The sequence below is a fragment of the Mobula birostris genome, chromosome 9 (genome assembly GCF_030028105.1).
Source record: "Mobula birostris isolate sMobBir1 chromosome 9, sMobBir1.hap1, whole genome shotgun sequence".
Lineage (NCBI taxonomy): Eukaryota > Metazoa > Chordata > Chondrichthyes > Myliobatiformes > Myliobatidae > Mobula > Mobula birostris.
The window spans coordinates 134,512,077-134,539,511 of record NC_092378.1 but is presented as its reverse complement, the minus strand read 5'-3'; the positions used below and the strand labels follow the sequence as shown (position 1 = coordinate 134,539,511).

The following is a 27,435-nucleotide window of genomic DNA, read 5'->3' as shown; positions in this document are numbered from 1 at the left end:
CCAGGGCTGATAAACAACCAATGTACAAAAAGCAACAAACTGTGCAAATACAAAAGAGGGAAAAAAATAAATAAGCAAAAATTATCAAGACCATGAAATGAAAAGTCTTTGAAAGTGAGACCGTGGACTGTGGGAATGCTTCAGTGAGGGGGCAAGTGAAGTTGAATGAGTTATCCCCACTGCTTCAAAAGCCTGACAGTTGAGAGGTATTAACTGTTCCTAAGAGATGAAGAACACCATAAAAATAAAAAATAATAAATATACATACATAAGGTATGTTATATACATAGACTGATTGTATGCCCATTAAGTTACATTAGGCTGTACGTAAGTTAACTGATGTAAAGAATAAAGAAGTGGTGGAGCTGGTGTGGGAGGTGTTGTTCCCACACTACCCTTTGGCAGGGGTTTCGGCCCGAAACGCTAACTGTACTATTTTCCTAGATGCTGCCTGGCCTGCTGAGTTCCTCGGGCATTTGGTGTGTGTTGCTCAGATTTCCAGCATCTACAGATTATCTCTGGTTTGTGATAGAACATTCCAGAAAGTTTGGGAAACTTGAACTATCAATGCCAGGAGTTATACCCCGACATTACAACATATAAGTGGTGCTGAGAAGATCCGAGGGGCAAACATACATGAATATAATTATATTTTGGAACCATACTGAAGAAATGACCAGCCCGCCTCCGAGAGAGCCAGCCGAGCCGAGCCGAGCCGACCCGCAATACCTCCAACCAGTCATCCAGAGCTCCGCCCACAGCCACCGGCTGCTTTTACGTCGCGCGGGTGCGTGCGCGTTCCCGTCAGCGCGCCATCCCGCCAGTTGCCGTCGCCTTGTCATTGTGGGTCGCGATCGCCGGACGAGTGAGGGGACAGCATGATCTGTCTAGCGTTGGCCGTGTTTGCCTACATGTTCCAAATGGGTGAGAGAGGGAATAAGGGTGCTTTCCAGGCCGGGATAGACAGGAGGTGGGGCAAGCCCAAGGCGGACTGGAGGGAGGATTCGGCAGAGAGTGGGCGCCACATCAGTGTCTGCCCTAGACATAATTCTTTTTGAGGCATATAATAGCGAATGACTGGGACATTGTATCTGTACCGACGTTAATATTCAGCACATCATGGCAGTGTCATGAATAAACGTTAAACTCACTATTCTGTGAATGAATTAATCTTAAAATCAGAGTTAAGCGACCGAAGGAACGATGTCAGAAGCCTCACGCTTACACAAAGGGCTGTGTGAGTCCGGGATGCTACAAAAGTTGTTGGGTTGAATGGATGGAAAAATTGATTCTTCAGGGGTATGGGATAACAAATTATTGAAAGGTTATTAACCACTAGGCACGCCTTTAATCACGCTATGATCCCTGCGTCATTTAAATTAAATTAAATTAAATCTAGAACAATAACCTGGTATTAGTAATGTTGACTGTAAAACCATTGGATCGTCTTAAAACCAACTTAATTTACCAATGTTCTTGCAGCTTCCTGTGGCCTATATTGACTTCACATCTACAAATAATGTTAATTGTTTAATTAGCAAGGGCAATTTGGCACATGAAAAATCAGCAAAGTTCAATGAATCAATAAATCAGAGAACAGTTGTCTATGTGGGATAAATGGCATTGAAACACATGATCTAATTTGATGGTGGTAGTTGTCCATCATGTCCAATCTGAGCCTAAAATTTGTAAATTAAGTTACAGCTCTCCTACCTCCTTCTGAGATTTGAGGACAGCGTCAAAGCTGACACTTTGGTACACTACTGAGGGAAATGTCAGACACTATCATTCAGATGCCCCGTCAAAAGCCATCATTGTGAAAGATTCAGTGATAGATGTTCGGATTCAGAGATGTTCTGATTAATGGCTGCCAGTTATTTATTCAAACAAACAAATCAAACATTATCTATTAGCATAGTAAAGCTCGTGGGATATTATCTTGTAGAAATTAGCTATTGTATTTCCTACTTTATGACCATGTTTATGCTTGTAACAAGGCAAGTGCCATGGTAGCATTTATTTCGAGAGAATATAAAAGCAAGGATGTAATGCTGAGGCTTGATGAGGAAAACTATACACATTTAAATAGATAAGCAAATTTTACAAGAAAATACAATTACAACAAAGCAAAATCCACTTGAATGCAAAGTGGTCACAGTGTTGTTAAACTGTAGTGATTAAGTTTTGCCAGTTGGTTCAAGAACTGGAAGGTTGAAGGGAGTACTTTTTCTTTCTTTCTTTCTTTTTAAATCTTTTTATTGAATAAGTATACAAAAAGGTAAGCCATATAGGCACTAATACACTGTTAGAATATAATAAAATTACAGGAGATATTAATACAAAAAAAAGATACAAACAATGTAATTTAAACATAACGTAACAAGGTAACATAATAGTATACTAATTTTTATATATATATCAATAGAGAAAAGGAAAAAAAAACCCCAAAAAAAACCCCACCGTGCAACTAACTAAAAGCAAAGCAAAGCAATGGGCTAACTTGAAACCAAACAGAGTTAAAAAGCTTAAAATCACGTCCTCAATCCCGACCTCCATTAAAAACAGTGGAAAAAAACAAGAAGGGTATATATTACTTTTTCTTGAACCTGGTGGTGTGGGCTTCAAGCTTCAGGACCTTATGCTCTGTGGTAGTTCCTTGAAGATGGCATGGCCCGGATGGTAGGGATCTTTGATATTAGATGTTGCCCTCTTGAGGCAGCACCTCCTGAGACACTGTACTTTAATTTCATATCTTTGGATTTTCTGTTTTCGTTCAGTGATCACTGGAATACATGAGCGTACCTTTATAGCTGTCAAGCCAGATGGTGTTCATCGACGTTTAGTTGGAGAAATCATACGGAGGTTTGAGAAAAAAGGATTTAAACTGATTGGAATGAAAATGATGAAGGTATGATGCTTTATGTCTGTTTTTATTAGTACGAAGTATCGTTGCACACAGAGATGATAAATTTAAAGGGATACAGGGATTACTGTAGGTTGTAGTGTTTATCTTCATAAACCATTTTATAGTTCCTTGAATTAAATGAAGAATAGTTTGGTTACTTCTGTAAAGGGTTAGACAGATATTTAATAGATGTGTCTAACTTACCTTCAGAGACTCAAATAATTTGAATATTTTATGTCTACATGAGAAAGGGCTAATTAGGGGGCTGTAGTGAGATGCGTTGTCCGTGTTCTGAGGGACAGGCGTCTTGAGCTAGAGCATTTTTGAATTTCCAACCAGACTGGGTAGAACTGTTCCTATTTTTGAGCTTTAAATGTTTCATTCTCATATGCAACAGACACAAAATGCTGGGGGAATCAGAAGGTTAGGCAGCATCTATGAAAATGAATAAACAGTTGGCATTTTGGGTCGAAACCCTTTTCAGGACTGGAAAGGAAGAGGCTAGAGTAAAAAGGTGGGAGGAGGGGAAGGAAGATAGCTAGAAGGTGATAGGTGAAACCATGTGGCTAGAAAAGATAAAAGGCTAGAAGGAATCTAATATGGGAGAAGAGTGGTCCATAGGAGAAAGGGAAGGAGGAGTGGACCCAGGGGTGGGGCTGATAGGCAGGTGAGAAGAGGTAAGAGGTCTTTGTGGGGAATAGAAGAAGAGCGGAGGAGAGAAAATTTTTTTACCGGGAGAAGAAAATCGATACAGTATTCGTGTCATCAGGTTGGAGGCTACCCAGACAGAATATAAGCTGTTGCCCCTCCATCCTGAGGGTGGCCTCATCTTGGCACGAGGGGAGATCATGGCAGAAGGGGAATGGAATCAGAATAAAAATACTTGATCACCAGTAAGTTCCAGTTTTGGTGGATGGAGCAAAGGTGATCGACGAAGCGGTCCCCCAATTTACTATGGGTCTCACTAATGTAGAGAAGGCCACATCAGGAGCACTGGATGCAATAGGCAACCCCAGCAGGTTCGCAGGTGAAGTCACAAACAAGGGAAAACTGAAGATGCTGGAAATCAGAGCAACACATACAAAATGCTGGACGAACTCAGCAGGCCAGGCAGCGTCTATGGAAAATAGTACAGTTGAGGTTTTGGCCTGAAACGTCGACTGTACTTTTTTCCATAGATGCTGCCTCGCCTGCTGAGTTCCTCCAGCATTTTGTGTGTGTTTGCAGGTGAAGTGTTGCCTCACTTGGAAGGACTGATTGGGGCCATGAATGGAGGTGAGGGAGGAAGTGAATGGGCAGGTGTAGCACATTGGCCGCTTGCAAGGGTAAGTGCTGGGAAGGAGATTAGACGAGAAGGACGAATGGACAAGAGAATTACGGAGGGAGTGATACCTGTGGAGAGAAGGGGGAGGTAAAGATATGTTTGGTGTAGGTTCCCTTTGGAGATGGTGGAAGTTGCAGAGGATGATGTATTGGATGCAGAGGCTCATGGGATGGTAGGTAGTGACAAGAGGAATTCTTATCATTGTTTGGGAGCAGGAAGATGGGTTGAGAGTGGATGTTTGGGAAATAGAGAAGCTGCAGGTGCAGGCTGCACCAATGGCGGAGGAAGGGAATCCCCGTTCGTTGAAGAAGGAGGACATTTCTGATGTCCTGGAAAGGAAAGCCACTTCATGGGAACAGATGAAGTGGAGACAAAGGAACTAAGAAAAGGGAGTAGAATTTTTACAGGCGACAGGGTGGGAGGATAGTCAATATAAGCATGGGAATCAGTAAGTTTATTCATTCCCATATGTTTTCTTGTAAGCCAAGTGCATTTGTGAGACATGGCCACATATTTAGGACAAGTAATAGCGTGTAACAGCTCTTGCGAGGACCAGGAAGAAAAACATACAACTTAAAGAGACTCCAGTTCATGAACTGTTGACATAAAGATAGTCTTGTAGTTGTACAGCATAGAAACAGACATCGACCAACCTTTTTGCCCATCTGCACTAATACCATTTACCCACACTAGGTCTGTAACCTACTTTGCTTTGTCTCTTTAAGTGTGTGTCTAAAATCTCTTAAGTATAGTGATATGTATTTGACTTCTTCACATCATCTGGCATCATATTCCAGATACCAACAACTTGAAAAAAGTCCCCTCAAATCACATTTTTAACTTCTTTTTCTCTCCTTAAACTTGTTTCCTCTTATTTTGATTCCTTACAATGGGGGAAAAAAGATTCTGACTATCCATGCACTCTGTCTCTTATAGTTTTGCTCATTCTGATGTGTCATTTAAGAATATCACGCATTTCAAATATTTTCTTTCTTTCTTTTTAAATCTTTTTATTGAATAAGTATACAAAAGGGTAAACCATATAGGCACTAATACACTGTTAGAATATAATAAAATTACAGGAGATATTAATACAGAAAAAAAAGTGATACAAACAATGTAATTTGAACATAACATACTAAGGTAACATAATAGTATACTAATGTTTTATATATATATATATATAGAGAGAGAGAGAGAGAGAAATGAACCCCCCCCCAAAAAAAAAAACACCGTGCAACTAAACTAAAAGCAAAGCAAAGCAATGGGCTAACTTGGAACCAAATAGAGTTAAAGAACTTAAAATCACGTCCTCAAACTCGACCTCCATTAAAAACAGTAAAAAAAACAAGAAGGGTATATAAATATGGAGCAAAAAAGAGAAGAAGAAAAATTACATTAAATGAAAATATTGAATAAGAGATCTCCAGGTCTGTTCAAATTTAAGTGAGGAATCATAAAGATTGCTTCTAATTTTCTCCAAATTCAAGCATAATATCGTCTGAGAAAACCAAAAAAAGGTGGTTGGAGAGTTAAGCTCTTTCCAATGTTGTAAGATACATCTTTTTGCCATTAAAGTAAGAAATGCAATCATTCTACGGGCTGAAGGAGAAAGATTACTGGAAATTTTAGGTAGTCCAAAGATAGCAGTAATAGGGTGAGGAGAGATATCTATATTCAATACCTTTGAGATAATATTAAAAATGTCTCTCCAAAAAGTTTCCAGAGTAGGACAAGACCAAAACATATGAGTTAAAGAGGCTATCTGCCCTGGACATCTATCACAAAAAGGATTAATATGAGAATAAAAGCGAGCTAATTTATCTTTGGACATATGTGCTCTATGAACAACTTTAAATTGAATTAGGGAATGTTTAGCACAGATAGAGGAAGTATTGACTAATTGTAAAATCTGCCCCCAGTCATCCACGGAAATGATAGACCCCAATTCCTGTTCCCAATCTACCCTAATCTTATCAAATGGAGCTTTCCTAAGTTTCATAATAATATTATAAATCATAGCCGATGTACCTTTCTGACATGGATTAAGGTTAATTATAGTATCTAAAATGTAAGTAGGAGGAAGCATTGGAAAAGAAGAAAGTATAGTACTTAGGAAGTTTCTAACTTGTAGATATCCAAAAAAATGTATTCTTGATAAATTATATTTATTAGATAATTGTTCAAAAGACATAAGGGAACCATCTAAAAATAAATCCAAAAACCGTGAAATACCCTTAGTCTTCCAAATTTGAAAAGCACGATCCGTAAAAGAGGGAGGAAAAAATATGTTACCTAAAATAGGAATCGCTAGCCCAAATTGGTTAAGATCAAAAAGTTTTCTGAATTGGAACCAAATACGTAAGGTATATTTAACTATCGGGTTAGATACCTGTTTAAGGCGTTTCAAATCAAAAGGAAGAGAGGAACCTAAAATAGAGCCAAGTGTATAGCCCTGAACAGATTGTAATTCCAATGCTACCCATTTAGGAATGGATAGTATATCCTGGTCAAATAACCAAAATTTCATATGTCGAATATTGATTGCCCAATAATAGAATCTAAGGTTAGGTAATGCTAAACCTCCATCTCTCTTAGCTTTCTGTAAATGTATTTTACCCAGTCTCGGGTTTTTATTTTGCCAAATAAATGAAGAAATTTTTGAGTCAACTTTATCAAAAAAAGATTTTGGAACAAAAATCGGTAATGCCTGAAATATATATAGAAATTTTGGCAGAAAAAACATTTTAACTGCATTAATACGACCAATCAAAGTTAAATATAAAGGAAACCATTTAGATGAAAGTTGAATAATATGGTCAATTAAAGGTAAAAAGTTAATCTTAAATAAATCTTGGTGTTTACAAGTAATTTTAATCCCAAGATATGAAAAATAATTATTAATCAATTTAAACGGAAAGTTATAATATAAGGGAAGTTGTTTATTAATCGGGAAAAGTTCACTCTTACTAAGATTTAATTTATAACCTGAAAAGAGACTAAATTGTGCTAATAACTCTAAAACAGCAGGGATGGATTTTTGAAGATTAGAAATATATAAAAGTAAGTCATCAGCATAGTGATATTTTATGGGACTTTAAGCCCCGAGTTATCCCAGTAATATTTGGAGATTCTCAAATGGCAATTGCAAGAGGTTCTAATGCAATATCAAATAATAAAGGACTGAGAGGACAGCCTTGTCGAGTACCTCGAAAAAGAGGGAAAAAAGGTGAGCTTAGAGAGTTAGTACGGACTGAGGCCACAGGAGAATGATATAACAGTTTGATCCAGGATATAAATTTCGAGCTAAAATTAAACATTTCAAGCACCTTAAATAAGTAAGGCCATTCTACTCTATCAAAAGCTTTCTCAGCATCTAAAGAGATAACACACTCAGGAACATTTTGTGAGGGGGTATGAACAATATTTAACAGTGTGCGAATGTTATAAAAAGAGTAACGACCTTTAATAAAACCCGTTTGGTCTTCCAAAATAATAAAAGGAAGTACTTTTTCTAATCTGTTTGCTAATAACTTAGAAAAAATTTTAGAGTCAACATTTAATAAAGATATTGGTCTATAAGATGCACATTGAGCAGGATCTTTATCCTTCTTTAATATTAGAGAGATTGACGCGCTATTAAAAGATTCGGGAAGTTTACCAAGTTTTAATGAAGCCTGGAAAACCCTACAGAACCAAGGGATTAATGAAGGTGCAAAACATTTATAAAATTCTACGGTAAACCCATCAGGGCCAGGAGCTTTCCCCAGGTTCATAGAGAAAATAACATTCTTAATCTCATCAGTGGTAATGGGAGTATCTAGCATAGAAGACATATCCTGTGAAATCTCAGGGAAGTCTAGGTTATCTAAAAAAATCATTCATATATTTAGAGTCTCGAGGAGACTGATTGATATAAGGAAGAATAAAAATCAAAGAAAGTTTGATTAATCCCCGCATGATCAAGTATCAGTCGGTCATTTTGATTATAAATCTGATTAATTTGAGATTTAGCATAATTAGACTTCAATTGGTTAGCCAACAGTTTGCCAATTTTGTCACTGTGTACATAAAATTCACTTCTTGTTTTCTTTAATTGGTTTACAATCGAGGACGAAAGTAATAAACTGTGTTCCATTTGAAGTTCAGTTCTTTGTTTATGTAACTCCTCAGAGTGAGCTGTAACATATTTCTTATCAATTTCCTTAATCTTGTCCACAATTACCAACTCCTCCTGCTTCAGCTTCTTCCTCAAAGCAGCAGAATATGAGATAATTTGACCACGAATATAAGCTTTAAAAGTATCCCAAAGAATGTTCACAGAAATATCCTCTGTATAGTTGATTGTAAAAAAAAGATCAATCTGTTCATTCATAAAGTTAACAAAGTCCGAGTCCTGAAGCAACAGCGAATTAAAATGCCATTGTCTATTATTTTGTGTATTGGCCTGAATTTTAATAGAAAACTTAAGTGGAGCATGATCCAAAATGGTTATAGAGTCATAATCACATTTAATCACTGAAGAAATAAGACGAGAGTCAATAAAGAATAATCAATTCTTGAATAGGAATGGTGAACATGTGAAAAAAAAGAAAAATCTTTTTCCTGAGGATGCAGAAAACGCCAAATGTCCATCGACCCAGAATCAGAGAGGAATGAATTAATCAAAGTTGCAGATTTATTAGGTAAGGTCCGTAGAGGAGCCGAACGGTCCAAAGCTGGAGATAAACAGGTATTAAGATCTCCGCCCCAGATCAATGAAAACTCATTCAAATTCGGGAACTGATTAAATGATGATTTATAAAATTCCGGACAATCCATATTGGGAGCATAAACATTAACCAAAACTACCTTTTTATTAAATAGTAGACCACTAACCAGTAGAAATCTACCATTCGGATCAGAAATAATATCTTGTTGTATAAAAGTAACTGAGGAATCTATAAAAATAGAGACGCCTCGAATCTTAGCGTTAGAGTTCGAATAGAACTGTTGTTCCTTCCAGAATTTAAAAAAACATAGTCTGTCCCCCCTCCGCACATGGGTCTCTTGTGAAAATAAAACTTGTGCTTTAAGTCTCCGGAACGCTTTAAAAACTTTTTTCCTTTTAATAGGATGGTTAAGACCATTAGTATTCCAGGAAACAAAATTAATAGTAGACTCCATAAACCCTAAAGTCAACCCGCAACAAGGAGGATTGACAATAGGCTCGGCCCACGAACCCGGAAAGGGAACAGAACAAATAAGAGATACCGGGAAGGAGAACGCAACCAATACTTCAATAGTATACATAGCCCAAGAAGAAAAAAACTGAAACGTGAAGCCCCTCCCACCACCCCCCACCCCATGACCCTAAGGCTAAATCTAACACAGACCAGCCAGAAAGAAGTAAGCACTAAAACTACCCCCATGACTTCCGGTAGACGCTCCCTAAAAAAAGTGTAAATATAAAAAAGATCAGCTAGTTATAAAACAGTAAAAGAATAAAAAAAGTAAGTCAATTAAAACAAACACTTAATATAACAGAGAAAAAGCCAGAAAATATAAAAAAAACCACAACAAACCCCAGACCCTATGAATAAACAAAAAAAGAAATAAAATTATTAACATAAACTAGTTATGAAAACCTACAAAAAAAAGTAGATTTAAAAACTACAAAATTTAAGGCCTCAAAGGAAATACGTAGAATGACGCTGAGGGAATAACCACTCAGAATCCCCTGGGAAAAAGAAAGGAATGACGCAGATAGAAAGAAAGTTTAGCAACCATATTAATTAATCAAAAATAAACTTTTCTGCCCATATAAGGCAGAAAAAAATTAAAGCCGACAGATTCACAACCTCCGATCAAACGGAGATAGTTAAAAATTAAGATTAAGATGTTGAAGGTGAAAATTGATCCAGATAACTCTGGGCATCCGATAGAGATTCAAAAAAACGAAGGGCTCCATCCAACGTACGAATCCTTAGACGTGCTGGGTAAAGCAGCGCTGGTTTTAAATCCATCTTGTAGAGTTCCGACATCACGGATCTGTAACAAATCCCTTGATCCCGAATTGGTTTACTGAAATTCTCCACGAATCGGAACTTAAGATCCAAAAAATCAATGTAACCTTTAGATCGAACGAAACGAAATAGTTTCTCCTTGTCTTGAAAGTAATGAAAACGTAAGATGACATGTCGAGGTTTATCTGACTTAGACGAGTATGATGGAACTCTATGAACACGATCCAATAACGGTGGTTGGTCAGGAAATACAGTAGGAAATGCATCTTTTAAAAGTCGAGAAAAATACTTCATAGGGTTATCAGATTCGACAGCTTCACGCACCCCAATCATTCAAAGATTCTGCCATCGCATTCTGGATTCTAAGTCAGAGTTTTTAAAAGTCAGAAAGTCAAGTTTCTTCTTCATTACCTTAATTGTTTCTTCGATTTTCTCCATCTTGAGTTCATTTTGTTGCGTGGATTTTTGAAGATCAGATATAACCGACTGATGTTCCGTAATAGATGTTTCAATTTTATCGATTGAATCGGCAATTTTCTGGAAATTAATTGAAATTTCCGCACGAATCAGCTCCGTAATAGAGGTTGAAATTTCCCTTTGAATTAGATCCGATATAGCTTTCAAAGTCACCGGTGGTTCAGTCGGAGGAAAATCGGTACCTTTCGGTCTAACTGGAGGTTTGCCTTCCTTCCCGTTTTTTCCATTCTTAGACATAGCAGACCTTAAAAGCATCCGATTATCAAAGAGCCCAATTTATTTCAAAATATTGTAAAAGTCGGTGCCTTAATGGTTAATTAAAATATAGCTGATCATAAGAAGAAAAACTCAGAGGTAATAGAGCGAGTCAAGAACACGACTTCACTCCATGAGCTCTACCGGAAGTCCCGCATTTCAAATATTTTAAGGTAAACTTCATGTCATACTGATACATTATTTCAAGGTAAACTTAATACTGCAGTGTTTTATAGAGCGAAATGCTACAATTTATTGTGTACTCTTTTTTTTAAATTTAGGCCTCTGAAGGGTTATTGAAAGAGCACTACATCGAACTTAAGCAGAAGCCTTTCTATGATAGATTGGTAAAATTCATGAGTTCTGGACCTGTGGTTGCCATGGTATGTTAGACCAGCTACATGTATAGTACGATCCATTAATCTATTTTATAAAACGTCCTTCTCCTTCTTGTATTACACTATCTATAGCATTTTAAGGTAACAAGCAATTGGCTGTCTTTTTTTGTCTCTGAATTGACAGTCAATTCTTAGGAAGTCCTCAATAATCAGTGTTGTTAACCCTGGTTTAGATGCCCAGAGGATAGAATAGATGGTGTTTTATCACTTCTAACTGATAATCTGGCTAGCAAATTCTTGAAACCAGGTTCTATTACTTAATTACACTGTATTTTTTGTGTGGTAGTAATGGCCTGATGCACATAAAATAGTAACTTAAGAATATCACACATTTTAAATATTTTAAGGTAAACTTAATTTCATACTAATATAGTTCAAGGTAAACTTAATACTGCAGTGTTTTATAGAGTGAAATGCTATAATGGTGCACTTTTTAAAAAAAGACTATAATTTCATCAATATCCATTGTTAAAGGGGTATTTGCATACTTTCAGAATAAGAATACCCTTTGAATCAGTAGACAAATAATTTGTTTTGGCCATGTGCTAAAACTTACACTCAGACTCCGCATTGTGCTGGTTCGTTGCAACGTAGTCATTAAGTTCTTTATTGAAATTTTTTTAAATGACAAAAATTCGTTCTAAACAACACTTAAAACTTCTCAAGAGCAGCCACCATTACAGTAAGCATTCAATTAGCCAATGAGAGCACCTTACATATGCGCTGAGCCAGGAGGCAGTGCTAAAGGTGGCTTTAACTTAAAGCCTATGATTGTATATCACTCAGTGAAAAGCATTTTAAAGTCAAGTCTACCAGTGATTTGAAAATCAAACAAGAAAGCCTGGGTGACGATTGATGCTTTCCAAAATTGGTTTGTTTCAAATTTTTGTCTGGCAGTGAAGCAGTATTGTGAGGAACATGAGCCTGAACCTGAAGGATTCTTGGTGCTTGATAATGCCCAGGCCACCCTGAGAGTCTTGACACGCTTTGGACCTGCGTTCTTGTAGACCTTCTACCCAACACCACTTCATTACTTCAACCAATGGATCAGCATCTTCATCGCACATTCAAGCAGCTTGTAGAGGAAACAAAAGGTCAAGACAAACTATCCATCAGGCAATTTTGGAAAAACCACAACATCATGAAAGCTGTAGACAATATCAGAGCAGCCTGGGATGAAGTAACTTCAAACTGCATGAACAGAGGGTGGAAGAAGCCATGGCTAGAAGCATGTAATGACATCCTAGGATTTCAAGCAGAACCAGTCATCCAAAACATAGTTGAACTGGCCAATGAAGCAGAATTAGGGGGTGTTAATGATGGCGATGTTAAAGAGTTACTGAATTCTCATGTCAAATAGGATTGGCAGAGGAGCGTATCCTGGGTGAATCTGAGGACACGGATGGAGAAGAGGAAACACCAACAAGAAACCTCACCATGAGATTCCTCAGCACTAGCATCACTATGATCACACAAGTCATGGACCAGTTCATCGATAATGTCCCTGACTGGGAGCGAAGCAATAAGGCAAAGGGAGGCATTCTCGACAAGATTTCCTGCTGCCGAGAACTGCTTCATGAGAGGAAACTTAAGAAAAGGCAGTCAAATCTCGATGGTCCCTCCTCTAATATGGAACCACCACCCACTTCCCTCTGCTGCTGCTTCACTGATGTACAGGTTCAGCCTATTTGCATGTTCGTATCCCCACAAATTACTGTGTATACAGAAAACAATACATATCTCAGGTTTGATTTTTAATCAGGCACACATGTCCTCTTACGTAATGTTATAATGACCCCGCGTTGCGCTGATTTACGTAGCGCTTCACCTCCGAGGAATGCATCCTCAGCGTTAAGCGGGGTCTGAGTATATAAACCCAAATTTCAAATGCATTAAATAAATAATTGATGTGTGCTGTTGAGTTACCTAATCGGCACATTTGGATTGTGACTTGTATTTAAAAAGGACTAATTACTCAATTCAACACCTTTGAACTGGAAGAAAGAATATCAACCAAAATTCTTGACCCAATCCAATAATTCAAACATGTAAAGTACATTGGTGAGAGAATGGGGGATGAGAGGATTAGCTGTGTATGATATCTTTGATAAGTCAACAGTTTAATGATATTCACCATCTAGATTCACTGTTAAACAATGGATTATTCAAATCTTGAGTAGCTGTTAAGGGATTAAAAAGCAGATTGTGAAGAAATTGTGGATGCAGTAGCAGCTGCTCAATGTGGTTTGACCTCTATTTGTACATGAGGACTTCAAACTAATAATTTTGTTATTTCAGAACCAAACATCTGTATTGAACCCAAATAAAGTCGCAGGGTGTAATACTTTGTGCCATAGTTATGTTCATCTACAAACCTGAATACCTCTTTGGAATCCATTTTCAAAAAAAATCAGTGCACCAGTCATCATAAACATCTCCAGGAATTGCAGAATTACTAAAACTAGGGCAAAATTCTGTAAATGTTTGAAATATGAATTAACAGTATGTTAGAAATAGTCAGCATTTATGGAGAGAAGTGTTGGTTTTTCCTATCTTCTCAAAGCCTGTTTCTTTGTGAAGTATTAACAGAATTTTGCTTTTATTCCTCTGAATCACCACAATGAAAGAACACCTGGGTACGGCTACTTTTTGATTAAAATGTCATTTGTCATTTTCTTTATTCTACAAAGCTAGCAACTAATATCAAAGAAGATACTAAAGGTTTTTTTTAAGTATATAAAGGGTAAAGGATACTTGAGGATGGATATAGGACCAATACAAAATGACACTGGAAATATTGTAATGAGAGACGCAGAGATGGCAGAGGAACTGAGTGCGTTTTTGCATCAGTCTTCACAGTGGAAGACAGCTGCAGTATACCAGACATTCAAGAGTGTCAGGGAAGTGAAGTATGTGCAGTGAAAATTACGACTGTGAAGGTGCTCAGGAAGCTTAATGGTCTGAGGGTGGATAAATCTCCTGGACCTGATGGAATGTACCCTCAGGTTCTGAAGGAAGTAGCTGGAGAGATTGCAGATGCATTAACAATGATCTTTCAAGAATCAATAGTTTCTGGCATCATACCAGATGGCTGGAAAATTGCAAATGTTATTCCACTATTTAAGAAGGGTGGGAGGCATCAGAAAGGAAACTATAGACCTGTTAGCCTGACATCAGTGGTTGGGAAGATGTTGGAATGAATTGTTAGGGATGAGATTACGGAGTACCTGGAGGCACATGACAAGATAGGCCAAAGCCAGCGTGGTTCTTGAAAGGAAATACCCGCCTGACCAACCTACTGCAATTTTTTGAGGAAATTCCAAGCAGGGTAGACAAAGGAGATGCAGTGGATGTGGTGTACTTGGATTTTCAGAAGGCCTTTGACAAGGTTCCGCACATGAGGCTGCATAGCAAGATAAGAGCCCATGGAATTACAGGAAAATTACTAGCATGACTGGAGCATTGGCTGATTGGCAGAAAACAGAGAGCGGGAATAAAGGGATCCTATTCTGGCTGGCTGCCAGTTACCAGTGCAGTTCCACAGGGACAGTGTTGTGACTGCTGCTTTTTATGATTTACGTCAATGATTTGAACTATGGTGTTAATGGATTTGTGGCTAAATTACCGATAATACAAAGATAGGTTGAGGACCGGGTAGTGTTGAGGAAACAGAGCGCCTGCTGAGACTTAGGTAGTTTAGGGGAATGGGCAAAGAAGTGGCAAATGAAATACAATGTTGGAAAGTGTATGATCATGCATGTTGGTGGAAGAAATAAATAGGCAAACTATTATATAGATGGGGAGAGAATTCAAAATGCAGATGTGCAAAGGGACTTGAGAGTCCTTGTGCAGGATACCCTAAAGGTTAACCTCCAGGTTGAGGTGGTGGTGAAGAAGGCGAATGTGATATTGGCATTCATTTCTAGAGGTATAGAATATGAGAGCAGGGATGTGATGTTGAGGCTCTATAAGGCAGTTGTGAGACCACACTTGGAATTTTGTGTGCAGTTTTGGGCTCCTTATTTTAGAAAGGATATACTGACATTGGAGAGGGTTCAGAGAAGATTCACAAGAATGATTCCAGGAATAAAAGGGTGACCATATGAAGAACGTCTGGCAGCTCTTGGGCTGTATTTCCTGGAGTTCATGGGAATGAGGGGGGATCTCATAGAAACATTCCAAACGTTAAAAGGCTTGAACAGCTTAGATATGTCAAAGTTATTTCCCATAGTAGAGGAGTCCAGGACAAGAAGATTTCAGGATTGAAGGGCGTCCATTTAGAACAGATGCAGAGAAATTTCTTTAGTCAGAGGGTGGTAAAACTGTGGAATTTGTTGCCACGAGTGGTTGTGAAGGCCAAGTCATTGGTTGCATTTAAGGCAGAGATAGATAGGTTCTTGATCAGCCAGGGCATCAAAGGGTATGGGGAGAAGGGATGGCTGGAAGAATTGGATCAGCCATGATTGAATGGTGCAGCAGACTTGATGGGCCAAATGGCCCACTTCTGCTCCTATATCTTATGATATTGATACCAAACATTATATCCTTGACATTTCAGGTATGGCAAGGACTGGATATTGTTAAAACCACTCGGGCTATGTTGGGAGAAACTACTCCTGCGGATTCTGCACCAGGTACCATTAGAGGGGATTTCTGTGTTGAAGTAAGCAGGTGGGTACTCACATGTTTGGCTTTAAAGATTGACTTTAATCTAAAATAGAGGTAATTCTTTGTTAAATAGTACTATCCTTGTGAGTTTGCTTTTTAAAAGCAAGCTAGCAATTACTTAATGAGAAACATATGCAATGGGAGTGGTTTCTGCAACAAATTTGATTGGAGTATTGCACAGATGCAGAAGAAGTATTCCCACGCAAGTCTGGCGAAGAACTTTAAAAACCCAGTCTCCATAAAAGAGGGGTGCCGTCTAGCGGAGTGGTTTGAGTCAGAGTGGTAAGGCTTTGGCTCAACAGGCGGAGGCAAGGTAAGTAGGCAAGTTCATTCCTTCAACACACATCAAAGTTGCTGGTGAATGTAGCAGGCCAGGCAGCACCTCTAGGATGAGATACAGTCGACGTTTCAGGCCGAGACCCTTCGTCAGGACATTCCTTATTTTTTTCTTATTTAACTCTTGAGAGAATAGGGAGTATGTCTACACGGCCAATGTTCTGTTCTGGGTTCAGATGTGAGATTTCCGGGAGACTACCAGCCTCCCTGATGGCCACATTTGCACCAGGTGCATCGAGGTACAGCTCCTTAAGGAACTCGAGCTGCAACTCAGTGATCTTTGGCTTGTTAGGGAAAGTGAAGAGGTGATAGACAGGAGCTACAGAGAGGTAGTAACCCCAAGACTACAGGAGACAGATAATTGGGTGACTGTCATGAGAGGGAAGGGAGAATGTCAGATATAGAGAGCACCTCGGTGGCCATAACCCTCATCGATAAGTACTCCATTTCAGGGGGGGGGGAACCTACCTGGGGAAAGCAACAGCGGCTGGACCTCTGGCACAGAGTCTGGTCCTGTGGCTCAGAACAGTAGGGAACTGAAGAGGACAGCAGCAATAATAGGGGACTCTATAGTTAGGGGGACAGATAAGCAATTCTGTGGACACAAAAAAGAAACAGGGATGGTAGTTTGCTTCCCAGGTGCCAGGGTCCACGATGTTTCTGAAAGTGTCCACAATATCCTGAAAAGGGAGGGTGAGCAGTCAGAAGTCATGGTACATATTGGTACCATTGACATAGATAGAAAAAGTGAGGAGGTCCTGAAAACAGAGTACAGAGAGTTAGGAAGGAAGCTGAGAAGCAAGACCTCAAGAGTAATAATCTCAAGATTGGTGCCTGTGCCACAGGACGGTGAGGATAGGAATAGAATGAGGTGGAAGATAAATGTGTGGCTGAAAAATTGGAGCAAGGGACAGGGATTCAGATTTCTGGATAATTGGGACCTCTTCTGGGGCAGGTGTGACCTATACAAAAGGAACAGGTTGCACTTGAATCCAAGGAGGACCAGTATTCTTGCAGGCAGGTTTACAAGAGCTTTTGGGTGTGGTTTAAAAACTAATAAGGCAGGGGGATGGGAACCAGTATGATAGAGCTGAGGGTGAGACAGCAGGTTTACAAGTTGATGATGGGTGTAATATGAAAGAGTTAAATTGTACCACAGAAGCAAAATGCAAAAGAGCAAAGAATGCAGTACTGAAGGTGCTGCATTTAAATGCACATAGTATTTGGAATAAGGTGGATGAACCTTATTAGAGATTGGCCAGTATGACATTGTGAGCATCACTGAGTCGTGGCTGAAAGGCCATAGATGGGAGCTTCACATCAAAGGATGTACTTTGTATTGAAAGGACAGGCAGGAAGGCATAGGCGGTCAATTGGCTCTGTTGATAAGAGATGGAATTACATCTTTAGAAAGAGGTGACATAGGCTCAGAGAATGTTGAATCTTTGTGGATGAGTTAAGAAATTGCAAGGGTAGAAAAACCATATTGGGAATCGTATATAGGCCTCCAAATAGTAGCCTAGATGTGGGGTTGAGATTGCAAAGAGAGCTGGAAAAGGCATGTAGTAAGGGTAATGTCACAATTGTAATAGGGGACTTCAGTATGCAAAGGGTTTGGGAAAGTCAGGTTGGTGCAGAATCTCAAGAGAGGGGATTTGTTGAATGTCGACAAGATGGCTTTTTAGAGTAGCTTGTGCTTGAGCCTACTTACGGAAAGATCACCTTAGATTGGGTGTTGTATAATAACCCAGATCTTATTAGGGAGCTTAATGTAAAGGAACCCTTAGGAGGCAGTGATCATAATATGACTGAATTCATACTGCAGTTTGAGAGGGAGAAGTACAAGTCAGATGTATCAGTTTTGCAATGGAATAAACGGAATTAGAGAGGCATGAGAGAGGAGCTTGCTCAGATGGATTGGAGGAGGATACTGGTGGGGATGACAGCAGAGCAGAGGTGGCTGAAGGTTCTGGGAATAGTTCACAAGGTGCAGGATAGATCTGTCCCACAGAAGTAGTTGTTCTCAAATGGCTGGGGTAGGCAACCATAGCTGACAAGGGATGTTAAGAACTGCATAGAAGCCAAGGAAAGGGCATATAAGGTAGCATAAATGAATGGGAAGTTGGATGATTGGGAAGCTTTTAAAATTCAAAAAAAAAATAATTAAAAAAGCTATAAGAAGGGAAAAGATGAAGGCAGACTAGCCAGTATTATAAAGAAAGATACCAAAAGTTTTTTCAGTTACACAAAGAGTAAAAGGGAGGTAATAGTTGATATTGGACCACTGGAAAGTGATGCTGGTGAGTTAGTAATGGGGTACAAGGAAATGGCAGATGAACTTAATGGGTACTTTGCATCAGTCTTCACTGTGGAAGACACTAGAAGTTTGCCAGAGGTCCATGAGTGTCAGGGAGTGGGAGTGAATGCCATTGCTATTATAAAGGAAAAAGTGCTAGGCCAATTCAAAGGTCTTAAGGTGGATAAGTCACCTGGACCAGATGGACTCTACCCCAGAGTCCTAACAGAGGTTGCTGAAGAGATAAAGGATGCATTTGGTAAAAGGAACAATAGTGAAGACTTTTATCTAAATGGGGAGAAAATTCAAAGATCAGAGGTGCAGAGGGACTTAGGACTCCTCGTGCAAGACTCCCAGAAGGTTAATTTACAGGTTGAGTCCATGGTAAAGAAGGCAAATGGAATGTTGGAATTTATTTCAAGAGGAATAGAATATAAAAGCAAGGAGATAATACTGAGGCGTTATAAGACAGTAGTCAGGCTGCACCTAGTGTATCGTCAACAGTTTTGTGCCCCATATCTCAGAAAGGATGTGTTGTCATTGGAGAGAGTCCAGAGGGGGTTCACAAGGATGATTCTGGGAATGAAGGGGTCGATGTATGAGGAGCATTTGGCAGCTTTTGGCCTGTATTCACTGGAATTTAGAAGAATGCAGGGGGATCTCATTGAAACCTTTTGAATGTTGAAAGGACTAGATAAGGTGGATGTGGAGAGAATGGTGGGGTATCCAGGACTAGAGGGCACAGTCTCGAAATTGAGGGGCGACCTCTTAGAACAGAGGTAAGGAGGAATTTTTTTAGCCAGAGAGTTGTGAATCTGTGGAATGCTCTGCCACAGACTGCGGCGGAGGCCAAGTCCGTGAGTATATTTAAAGCGGAGTTGATAGTTTCCTGATTGGTCAAGGCAGCAAATGATATGGTGAGGCAGGTGTATGGGGGTGAGTGGGATCCAAGATCAGCCATGATGGATTGGCAGAGCAGACTCAATGGGCTGAATGGCCTAATTCTGCTCCTGTGTCTTATTGTCTAAATTATTAATGGCCTATATCTTTCAGTTATTATGCTGCCTATGTTCTTCACTTCTTTGCCCATTAAACCTATTCTTAGCTGGAGAATAGGCATAACCTCTATAGCTGAGCTGCCAACTGATTGGCAGAAACAAGCAAAGTGCCTTTCTGTTCACCTGGCATGCTCTGTCCCTTAATGTCTGCTAAAACTGTGAAAGCAATTGTGAATACCAAATGCCTTTATAATTATCCTAACATTCAAAAATGATGAAAAATTATACTGACAATTTCTAATTATTAGAAATTTTTTTTAAAGTTTAATACTAAAAATGTAATTAAATATGTAATTCAACTGAATTGTGTAAATTGTACCTGCTGTTCATCTCGATTGAAAACTGGTTTGCTGCATATGCCAGATGTAATCTGGTGCAAGTGCAGAGGCAAATTATCCAACACAGATGCTGAGTAGTTCCCTCCAGTGGAAACCATGAGGAGACCAAAAGCAGTGCAGTTGGGAAACTGCAGGTGATAAGTTTTGAGGAAGTCTGAGGTCCTACATTCACACAGGAAACTCTTAACCTCCCACACAGCTATGATGGAAAATGGTAGTACCAAAATTTCTCTTAAGATTCTTGCCATATATCAGGAACTATGAAGCTATCCCTCAGATGTACACAGAAGGTCCTTTTTAAGAACAAAAGTTATTTTGGTATGTAATAGAGTACAAAAATGTAATAATAAAAGCTGCAGCTTTGCTGGGGGAGAAAAGGCTCCATTAATTTCAAGTGTCAGGCTAGTTTGATAACCTTACAATAGAAAACTTTCTCCAGCAGAGGTAAGGTGGAGAAGTAATGGTGTACAAGCTCAAAGAAAGTCCATTTGATTAATATCCAACTTTCTAAACGTGGCTGCGAAGTGTGTGATTGAATTTTTCAGAACATTTAAAGGGAAATAAGTTTTAAATGCAGAAGCAGGAAATGAGGAAATATAGGTTTGTTTTCATAGATACATATGTTTTCATAATGTTGCTATGATGCAATATTATAACTTGAATCTCATGTATTTAATCTAACTTATTTATTTTGGTGTGATGCAGGAATGTAATCCATGGCAGTGATTCAGTGGAGAGTGCTGTCCGTGAAATCTCTCTCTGGTTCCACCCGGAGGAGCTGGTTTGCTGGAATGATTTTGCTGATGACTGGATATATGAATAAACCAATCCTTGTTTTTTAAAAAAAGCATCGCTCAGGAACAAGCCCACCAGTACTGAAACTTCATTGTTATAGTATCCACATTGATTGCAACAGACCTATGCAGCACTGAGTTTTTCATTCTTTCTATGCAAATTCTTTTGAAATTAATTGTTTTAAAATTGTTCCTTCATGTTGGATCTAATTGAAACTTTGGAAGAAAAATATTAATCCTTTAGATGATTCTAGAATTGAAGTATTAAGCTATCTTTCAGTGATATGCATTTCTACTACTTTTTTAAACTTGGTTTCCAGCATTTCCATATTTTGTACCTGAAAATGTTGCTGCTGTGAATATGGACCGCAAAACTGGGTGGTGGTTTTTTTTCTAGTGAGAAGCATCTAATATGACACAAATGAACATCAAAGCACAATCAGTTCTTGGTTGAGTGATAATCAGCATCACAAGCTTTTTCATGATATCGGATGAAACGGTAATCTGCATCTAGACTATTGTAATTGATCCAGTTATCAAACTTGTTGACAAGTCAGAGTCTGAAGATTCCCCATTCCTTTATGGCTAAAGATTAGGGGACATAAATATTAGAGAAGTGGTTGGTAGTTTCTGACAGACCTTTCTCTCATCTGTCAATAATGAGTGATTGACAAGAGTTAATTAAACACTGTTACAGCTTCATGTGAGCGATACTTCAAAATCTTTTTAATGTAGCCTGTCTTCACCTGTGCACCCAAACGATGCACGGATTGCTATGATGAATGTGACCATTGAGTACCAGAAGAAAAAGATTCCACAATATTTCTAAGCCAGGGGTTCCCAACCTGGAGTCTATGGCAGGGGTCTATGGCAATAAAAAAAGTTTGGGAACTCCTGTTCTTATCACTTTTGCAATACTGACATTAATCGACTGGCTTTAAAGAAGGAAATTGTTTAACAATCTGACAGCATTATTATAATGAGGATAAATTACACAGTGGATTTAGACCAGTTTCTTAAATGTATTATGCTAAATAGATCACAAGAGGTTCATTGCCTTCTCATAGTAAATGAATATTATGTTCATTCAATAATTGGTAAAGATTAAACTAAAATGATATGAATTAGAAGAACTTATGTGAAGCAACATTGTAATAAAATGTTCGCCAAGTTCACCATTTCATATTTTTTTGCCAAAGTTTTTGTTTGATGGTCTTGTATCTGAATTTGAGCAGATTTGGTTGCATCACCTGTGCTGCTTTATCATTTAAAAAATTATTTATTCACTGTGATCATAAAAATGCAAATAGTTTTTAGGAACTTGTTCAGTGGCTATATAATTTTGCCTGCCATAGAACTAGGACTTTCTACATCTGTTTTAGTTTCTGTATGCTGTACTGTAGTTAATTCAGACCTGTTTCATCCTGAATATAAACTAAGGATTGTAAAGGAAAAAATGCCAAATGGCCATAATATTAAAAGATCAATAGATAGGACTGAACATTTTATATTTATTACTATTGTCAATAAAATAATTAGTTTGGGTACACAAAATCTCTTTTGTGCACCTGTTCTCGGGGTATTAAATCCTGTAGCTCGAGTTAAAAATGCTATTGATACAAGTTCCAGAGAAATAAGATAAAATATTGTTAAGCTTAATCCATAATTTTTATCATAGTTTACCACACTGCTGGAATACAAGTAAATTAATAGTTTTTTTGCCAGTGGTAATTAAAGGATGCTTGCATTATACGGTTAGACTGGTCAACATTGAATATAATAGGTTGACTGCTATAATATGTAGGCTGCTGAAATTTTCCATAGGAATCTTTTTTCCCCAGTCTTTGTCATAACTGTTTATGACAATCAGGTAGGCAATCTGCTACAAAGTGTTTTGCCACAGAAGAATGCTCAATATTTATAGTGTACTTGCTGCTGATCACAACTCCAGATTTTACTGTGGCACGCATCACGAATGTGAACTTTTTCAATGCTATGGGATCTTGTAATATGTTAAGACAATAATATTATGCATGAAGTAAAAATGTGAATGACCCTAGTGCTAATGTATCTGTTGTTTAAAGTTTCTTTTAACTAAATCAGTTTTGCAAGAGTCAGTGAATTGCAAATTACCAAATCTTATTAGTGATACTCTCTATTTGAATGCTGGAACCACAGTAGATCAAGCAGCATCACTGGTGATAGAACATGAGTCAGCATTGCATGTCAAGAACCCTTCACCAGAATTGGAAAAATGAGAAAGCATGTTTCAAGTTGTAGAGAATGATGGGGAACACAGAAAATGTGTTTCCCTGTGAAAGACTGTAGTCATGGAACCAATGACCTTAGTCACCAGTTACAGGGATGTCCCTGGTTACAAATCCAACTTCACAAAATTCTCCCATACATTTTTCAAGCTAGTAATAAAATATTTTATTATTAATGTAAATGAGTAAACAGTATATATCAATTTAATTATAGGTAGCATTAGCAATTATTAAATCAAATATAGCACGTGAATGTAAAGTTACGTACGAGTTATTGTAGAAAATTGATATATCTGGCTTATGGTGAATTAGAAATGGACATTAGGCATGTAAACCAGGAACTGCCTGTACTTAGTGCCAGAAACAAGGGTACACATACATATGTGAAAAGAAAACAAAAGTGTAGGTACCCAAAACTCATGAAATTCACTATTAAGGACCCAAGGCTACAAATTGTTATCTCAAATGTGAGAAGTGCAAATGGCCTCTGAGCTGCTTCCATTTTGTTTGTGGAATTCAAGGGAGCTGACCAAATGTCTTTCACTGTGTTAGGCAATGTGGAAAGTAGTTTTTAATGTGTCTAGTGAGGTGTGAATAAAACAGCTTTATAATCAAGGTAACCTATGCTATGGCCATTTGATTGTACATTTCAGAAAATAAGTAAAGGTTACAAGCAGATAAAGTCATTTTCTTTTCAGAAGGAGCACGTGCCCAGTTTTCAGTCAAATATGCAATGATTAAAACTTGGAATAACATTTTAGTCTTCAAAGTACGAGTCATGATAAAAGGTTAAAACTTGACTGAAAATACAGTGCTGAGTAACCCTATATAGACTGACATAATAATCAGAAAGGACTGGCAATTTCAAAAGCCTGCTTAGAAAGTAATGCATTGACCATGATAAATTAGTAGATGTCAGTAATACGCTGCAGAAGCAAGCACGGATTGATAATTTAATCTTTCTCTTCACGGGCGTACTGTAATAATGAGCAATTTGGAAACATGGCACATTATTCAATTCATAAATAAACACTGCAACAAGTGATTTATGATGTGAGTGTTTATTACATATGGAACAGTTACATGTTAAGTTAAATTACATTGCACAGGGAAATTAGCTCAGATTGTATCCTTACACTAGCCAACCCTCTCTGTACACCCAACCCGACCTTTTCATTATACACCAAGCAGCATTTTGTACAGGACTCTGCTGTGAAACAGCAGTGTTCAGACTACAGTGTCATTTTTCTCAAGACTGTAATACACAGGAGCTACTTTACATGATGAGAAGAACCTCAAATTGCTACTGGCAGAAGACATGGTCTGGATGTCCAGAGGAGCCATAATCTATAGACTTAGTAAAATGACCACCTAATCAAGATGAAAACCAGATATATTTTAAAATATAATGCACTCATGTGGCCAGAAGAAAAAAATCATACTTGCTGATTTCCAAACCAGCATTAATCATCCCACCCTGCCAAGTGTTGGTAAATGTGAGTTCTTCTGAAGAACAGCAGACAGATTTTCTCCCATCTGTCAATGATTTTGCTTCTCTTCCTGGTTCCTATTGCTGTACTTGCCAGCTCATTCAAAATTTATTCATTTCTACTTACACCCTCATTAGAACAATTAAAATAACTTGTTACTGGTCAAAATAACCCCATTATTACACGTTACACTGAGGTGTAGGCTTGGAATACTCCCGTAATGTTATATGGACATACAAAGAATGAATAACAGTATGAAAAGGCTTTGATTTCACTAACATTTATAACATACTCCAGGATATTAAAACATAATTTCTTCATTCCACACTCAAATGTTTTCCTTTTTATACCCAGGACAACTGTCTCCTAAATGCCAACATTAATGTATGGAGGTCATAGGAGGCCACTCAATTCTTGTGTGCAATTATCAATATTTCCATGTGGCTCAGATGGAAACTGAAAACTTACTGCTCTTTGCACAGTAAATGTTGTGTCTTTCAATCTTGATCTGTGTTACTCTCTACATTTGAACTACTTCTAGCCCTTACCCTTGAGGCAAAAACAATTCACAGTGCAACACCAATCTGTGCATTGGTTAGAAATGATCCTTCTCCCTACATCCAAAAAGAATACACCATCTCACAGGTTGTAAAACAAATAAGGACCAAGAGATCCCACTTAACCTCCAATGATTCATTTTTGACAAGTTATTCACAATTTGAACTTTTAATCTCCTAAATCTTAATCAGAAGGAGTTGACCAGTACTTATATTGATGTTACTAGCAAGATCAAAGCTGGTTTTACATTGCTAAAACTAGTGGGGTACACCAACACCACAAAAAATGACTACCCTGTCAATGCCACAGGAAATTTTGAATAAGTTAGTATAAGCTACAGTATGTGCTGTGCTTTCACTCAAGATCATCTCTGGGAGCAGCCAAAATACCTTCAAAGCATGCAGCATGTCAATGTTTTAATACTGGAAGATTCACCATGGAGTTTTGTAAAATGGTGAAAATAAAAGACAAATAGATTACTGATGAATACTGAGATATCTTTCTATGTCCCTTGGATCACTAAATGTTCTTCTAGTGGGCTCAAGTTTCCGATGACCTCAGTTCATTTGCAACAATCTTATATCCAACTTACAACTATCCATTGAGCTGTCCAGGGAAGGAAGTCTTCCAGAACACTACTGCCAGTATCGGTGATCTTGTCATTATATCATTGCTATGTTAAACCTGGAATAGTAATGCAATTTATCCCAACAGAAATATAGCCGCTTAGAAAAACAAGGAGAATTTCACTGATCAAAATAGTTAGTTGAAAGAGAAGAGAATTTTTAAATTCCTGGCATCTCCAGAGTATGTTTTTCCATAACATTCATAAATGAATAAGAATGTATCCAGTTAACATTCCATAGTTCCCCATCCCTTTGCAGATATTGTTGCACATTAAACCAGGAATTGGCTGGTTCTACCAAACCCTTACAGTGCCAACTAGAACGCTGACAGCTACAACAAAATCCGGTGAAAATTCCCTCTACCGAGCATGTACAGAAACTCTTTTGGAAAGTGAATGCACTTTTCTCCCTAAAGTAACGCTACTCTTTCTGGAATTGCCAATAATAATAGATGAATGGATAATCTGTAATCTGTAAGTTGAACGTGCATGAAAAAAATGTTACACTTCCGTGTCATTTGTACATCAATGGCATCCTAGAACATAAGGAACTGAGCTACATCTATTCTCGGTTTCTGTTTTTGCACTTTATTGTATGTAGTTGTTACACTGTTTTTGAAATTTCCTATCTACCATTCCAGCCCTTTTGCATCACCTGTCATCTGGATTCCATCACAGGGGTAGGACCTCACGAGAAACTCAAAAGTAATATTGCAGTTGTGATTTAAGTGTGAACATTATAAGTAATGATTTTTGATTAAGTATTTTGGGGGACAAATTGATACCAATGAAAGTAAATGCTACTTATAAACAAATCAACCTTTAAGTTATGCACAAATGAACAGACATGAAAGTTGCCCAATGACATTATTCAATATCTGGCATGCAATATGGTAGCATTCTTGGTTTCATGTTTTAAAGACAGGCTAATTACAAAGGTAAGTGCTTGACACAGCAACAAATTTTGTCAAAGTGAATAAGATTTCAGTCTCCAAAAAGCCAGAGTTAGCCATTTTAAATTATTTTAACATTCCATTTTTAAGTTGAATCCAAAATGTGTTGGATTGTTGCAAATTTCAACAAATGAACAGTTCCAAAATGGAGATACCATGGAAATGCTACAGAAATTCTAGATTTTCAGTGGCTTTCTTTATGGACAAGTACAATGCAGGGGATGTTATATGTACATAACAGATGATCTGCAGGTATCTGGAAGTAGGTTTTGTAGGAGAGACATCCTATTCAGGAATATATGACACCTGCCAGACAATAATGTGACTTCGTTCTGCTTTGGAGAGAGCTGGTCTGATTCCATCAGGCAAACTTTCATCTGTCTCATCATCTTCACCATCACCTGCAAACAGAGTTGTTCAGCGAGTAAACAAAAAGTTCACAGATAAAGACAGGTAATTTCAAGAAGTGACTGATTCTAGTTCCAACCCACAAGTGTAGAAGTGGATGGAAATCAATATACTGCACCTACCAGGCCTAAATCTGAATAGTTTTAAGACCATAAGATATAGGAGCAGAAGTAGGCCATTCAGCCCATCGGGTCTGCTCCACCATTCAATCATGGGCTGAACCTGTAGCGAGCACACGTGGGAGGTTCTGTCTCTCTCCCTTTGTTTAAGGCAAGTAGTG

General features: G+C 38.1%; 2 protein-coding genes across 8 annotated transcripts in view; one reads left to right on the top strand and one right to left on the bottom strand.

Annotated features, from left to right (window-relative positions):
* Positions 1 to 817: 817 nt before the first annotated feature.
* Positions 818 to 24,160, top strand: nme3 (NME/NM23 nucleoside diphosphate kinase 3). The gene is made up of 5 exons (XM_072268896.1): positions 818 to 924; positions 2,778 to 2,908; positions 11,248 to 11,349; positions 15,923 to 16,035; positions 20,766 to 24,160. Exons 1-5 carry the CDS (start codon positions 879 to 881, stop codon positions 20,881 to 20,883), a joined length of 510 nt encoding a protein of 169 aa, XP_072124997.1. The 5' UTR covers positions 818 to 878; the 3' UTR covers positions 20,884 to 24,160.
* Positions 24,041 to 27,435, bottom strand: part of mapk8ip3 (mitogen-activated protein kinase 8 interacting protein 3) — a 198,219-nt gene continuing 194,824 nt past the window's right edge. For 6 of the 7 annotated variants that reach the window (XM_072268888.1, XM_072268891.1, XM_072268889.1 and 3 more), the window contains one exon: positions 24,041 to 27,148. In XM_072268888.1, coding sequence (XP_072124989.1) covers positions 27,033 to 27,148 — 116 coding nt within the window. In that variant the 3' untranslated portion in view covers positions 24,041 to 27,032. The remainder of the gene's footprint in view (positions 27,149 to 27,435) is intronic. The other variant, XM_072268893.1, reaches the window with a different exon arrangement.